At 58.1% G+C, this 3,818-nt stretch overlaps 3 protein-coding genes across 3 annotated transcripts in view; 1 reads left to right on the top strand and 2 right to left on the bottom strand.

Moving 5' to 3' along the window:
- The window catches only part of VDBG_03606 (conserved hypothetical protein), a gene marked incomplete at both ends in the record, with an annotated part of 813 nt that extends 553 nt beyond the window's left edge, over positions 1-260 (bottom strand). Inside the window, 2 exons of the mRNA XM_003005607.1 lie at positions 28-120; positions 213-260. Of these exons, the coding sequence (XP_003005653.1) occupies positions 28-120; positions 213-260 (141 nt within the window). The remainder of the gene's footprint in view (positions 1-27; positions 121-212) is intronic.
- A 574-nt stretch (positions 261-834) lies between these two features.
- Positions 835-1,966, bottom strand: VDBG_03605 (RING finger domain-containing protein; the record flags this gene model as incomplete). Its single annotated transcript, XM_003005606.1, has 2 exons — positions 835-1,138; positions 1,176-1,966. The coding sequence occupies 2 exons, from the start codon at positions 1,964-1,966 to the stop codon at positions 835-837; spliced, it is 1,095 nt and encodes a 364-aa protein (XP_003005652.1).
- Positions 1,967-3,140: 1,174 nt separating this feature from the next.
- The window catches only part of VDBG_03604 (DNA replication regulator SLD2), a gene marked incomplete at both ends in the record, with an annotated part of 1,482 nt that continues 804 nt past the window's right edge, over positions 3,141-3,818 (top strand). The window contains one exon of the mRNA XM_003005605.1: positions 3,141-3,760. Coding sequence (XP_003005651.1) covers positions 3,141-3,760 — 620 coding nt within the window. The remainder of the gene's footprint in view (positions 3,761-3,818) is intronic.

The raw sequence follows: 3,818 nt of genomic DNA, 5'->3' as shown, positions 1-3,818 counted from the left end.
TGCATGGTAGAAGGGAGATCAGCTGACGGTGAAGGTGTCGTCCTTGCCGGCGGGGACCGTCTTCTGGTAGAGGGCGATGGCCTTGTCGAGGCGGCGCTTGCGGACGTAGCACTGAGGGGCCTGTTAGCTGGGGCTGCAGGGTGACTGGAGGCCAGATTGGGGGAAGGCTGGAGGGAAGGCTGGAGGGGAGGCTGGCGTGGCGAGGTGCTTACCCAGGGGCAGACGTTGTCCGAGATGATCTTGATGTTGAAGTTGGTCATGGTGGGTGGATGATGTAGGGGGTTGTCTCTGCGAATGCCGTAGCGTAAGAACTCAGTTGATCTTCAATAGGACTCTCGAGTGAAGCACAGGACGAGACGAATGTGGATGGAGGCTGGTAACAGGAGATGTTCCTGCGCAGGGCCGGCCATTCTTTAAAGTCGGCGGCCGTGGCGGACATTTGTCAGCACGTCGGCGTCTTTTGTTCGGCCTTGCCCGGTGGAGTTCGCTGTAGTGCGGTGGAACAACGCGGCCGGTGCCTCGGTCGGGGAGGCCGAACCGTTGTCCGTCAGCAGGCGGCACCAAATCGAACTGGGGGTGGGGTCGTCGACTGGTGTCGGAGTAGCGACTTGGTCGGATGTAAAATGACGCCGATGGGATACTTGGTTTGTCAATACAGGACCACGTCTTGCAAGATGGCGTGCTGTATCAATTTTTTTCTGGTCTTTTTTTTTTTTTGGGATGCCTGCAAGCTGGAATCGACAGGAAGAAATGAGAACTGGGTCTCGGTGACAAATTTCATCGTAAATCATTATACATATTCATGGGTATCTCAACAGAAAAGCGGGCAGACGTCTACTCCCGCGCAAACCTCGACCGCGACGTGCCTGGCCTGTCTCCAAAACTGTCGCCCCTCCGCCACGTCGAGGGATACGTGACCTGCTCAGACCCCGGTCGCCATGTGCCCTCGACAGAAGGGCTGCGACTCCGCGATCGCCCCCGCTTGGCTCGCAGCTCGGGATACTGCACGGCATTGTCCCAGTTCTCGAGCGCCATGTACGGGCTGCGCAGCCCACGCGCGCAGCTCGTGCAACAGCAGCCTTGTGTTCTCCCGCCCGAGAAACTCCTGAACGAGTTCCTCGGCCTGGCCCATGCTGCCCTGTATGTCGACCGTCTTGAGAATGGCGACGATGTACTCGAGCAGGAACTCGGCGTTGTTGGCCCTGCGCCGCCGCACAGGGTCCCTCTCGGCGGCGGCTTGATCCGCAGCCGCCGCCGTCGAGGTGTCGCTCGTGGGCGCCAGAAACTCAAAGACCTGCAGCTCGCGGCGCAGAAACATGCGCGCGCGCGAGACGAGCTCCGCGTCCGTGGCGAACATATGAGGCGTCAGTTCGCGGTAGCGCGACACGCGGTTCGAGCCGACACGCAGCGAGTAGAGCTGGTTGCGGTAGACAAAGCGGCGGTGCCGCAGGGGGTCGTCGTCCTGGGCCGAGCCCCTCGCGCGACGAGTGCGGTAGAGCGAAGGGCGCGGGCGGCGGAGGCCGAGGGGATCGAAGCGGCGGCGTTCGGCAAAGTGGCCTGGCGATGTATGGGGACCAGGACCGCTGCGGGTCCTATCATGGGATCTGTGATACTGCTGCTGCTGCTGCTGCTGCGATGGTGGTGGTGGTGCTGGTTTTGACGGGACGTGGTAGGTCTTCCATTGCGCTCGGTCTGACGAAAAGTCGTAGCGAATCTCGGTGATCTCAGCCTTGCAAAGGGGACATGTCGAGCATGCCGGCTGCTGCTCGAGCCAGGTAGTGAGGCACAGGAAATCAAAGTCGGCGTGGTGGCAGGGGAGTGCCTCGCACCCTTCCGAGAGCTCAGAGAGACAGATGACGCAACAGTCCTCGGTCGAGCCGAACGTCTTGAGCGTTGTTTGCAGGACGGCGGAGTGAATGTCTTGGAGGGAGGGCCTGGTATCGGTGTCAGGCGGTATTGCTGACATGCCGCTGCCTGCAGTGTTCTTGGGTCGATGTGTTTGCCAATATCATGGGTGTGGCGAGAGGTAGTTGGGAGAGGAGGAGATATAGGATCGGTAGGCTGCGGCTCCCCTAGGTCCCCTAAGTCACCTACCTAACTCCCTACCTAGGTCCCTTAGGTAAGGTAGGCAGCCTAGGCTTAGTGGAGTGATGGTTTCTAGGGGGTAATGTGCCATGATTTGCCACCACCACATGTCCAGCATCCAAACCAGCCCTCAGCCTCAGGGTCAGGTATAAGAACCCATGATGAACACTGCAACGTGCTTCGCCAAGGGGATCTCGGGTGTTCGAGCATGATGGGAGCATCGACGACTCTCGAGTATCCTGAGGCGCCTGGCCTGGATCCAGGTGTGTATACAATGTCAGGATCATACAATCAATCTCAGGATTCCTGCTCTCTCTTCACTGCTTGTTTCCTCGACCTCAGTGCTGCTACTGGGTGGTTACTTTAAAGCTTGAGGGTTCATGCGATGTATCGCACTGCGGCTAAGGTTTGGATGAAGCTTTCTCTCCAGTCGCTCCGTGTTCGCCCTACAGCTATGAAGCGAACCGTCGAGCTCGTTTGATGTGTAGAGCGACCGGGCTCGCGTTTGTTCAGCTGTCAGAAGCAATCTATCCTCATACGCCTTGGTGTTATGTCGTCGGGAAGACTCACATCCCAAATAACGGTACCTTATCGAGTGGAGGCTGCCCTCTGGTGGTGTGTCGCCCAAAAAGCGGAGAATCCGACTCAATAGCGTGGTACGTGCGGCGGGGCCCGGACCAACGCGAGAATGACGGGAACGCGAACCCAATGGCGACGCGTTTAGTGCTTGTCCCTGGTACTTTCCCACTCGGACGAGGGATACACTCATACAGGGAAAAGGAAGGCACATGATATCACCACCTGCTGCAACCTCAACTTACCTTGGTCCTGACGTTTGAGCACACCACTCCTTCTACCGACAACCTGGCGTACCCTCGAGCTTCCTTCAACCGTCGCCACGTCTGCCCACTCGAATCAAACTTCGATGGAGGAGCACGACAGGGCTAAGTACGAGGCCCAGTCGCGAGAGTTGCGCGCCGACCTCAAGACCTGGGAGACCACTTGGGCAAAGACCCACGATGGCAAGAAACCCGGACGGGACGACATAAAACAGAATGCCGAGATTGGTACATACATCCTCTCTCATTTGTGGATCTCTGAACGACCCTGCTAACGAGGCAGCCCTGAAATACAAGCAGTACAACAAGACCCGTGACATACTGTCTGGGAAGATTCCACCCCCCTCAGAACGCCCAAAGTCAGAGAAGCGACAATCAAATGACGTGCCGGTACAAACGCCTTCAAAACGTCAAAAACACCTTGCAACCCCCTCCAAATCACGAAACGCCTCGCTCGATGCCACGCCCTCAAAATCACTGCCACCTCTCTACGACGACGCCAACACAACCACCCCCTCGATTGCCCGCCACTTGTTCAGTCCCGCAGCACCACGGTCGATTGGGCCCACGCCGCAGCGAGATGGCCGCGTCATGGGGTTGTTTGATCTGATGTCGGAGCGGGAGCTGGGAACGCCCTCAAGAGCGAACGGGGCATCGCAGACAGCCAATGCTCCTCTGTCGTTGTTCGCCACTCCGAGCAAGCGCAGCGCAGCCAACTTAGAGGCCGCCACCACTCCAAATTCTTCCGGAAAAAAGCGAAAAACGGATGGCTTCGTCACGCCCTTGAAACTCAAGAATATGAACGCCAACGGTGACAAGACACCGTCCTCGTCAACGTCAGTCTCCAGCTCAGTTAGCACTCTGCCTCTCAGAGCACAGCTCGCACCTGTCGAC

This window comes from Verticillium alfalfae, genomic scaffold (genome assembly GCF_000150825.1).
Source record: "Verticillium alfalfae VaMs.102 supercont1.4 genomic scaffold, whole genome shotgun sequence".
Classification (NCBI taxonomy): Eukaryota; Fungi; Ascomycota; class Sordariomycetes; order Glomerellales; family Plectosphaerellaceae; genus Verticillium; species Verticillium alfalfae.
Note: the sequence above shows the minus strand (reverse complement) of the source record. Positions and strands in the feature narration are given on the sequence as shown.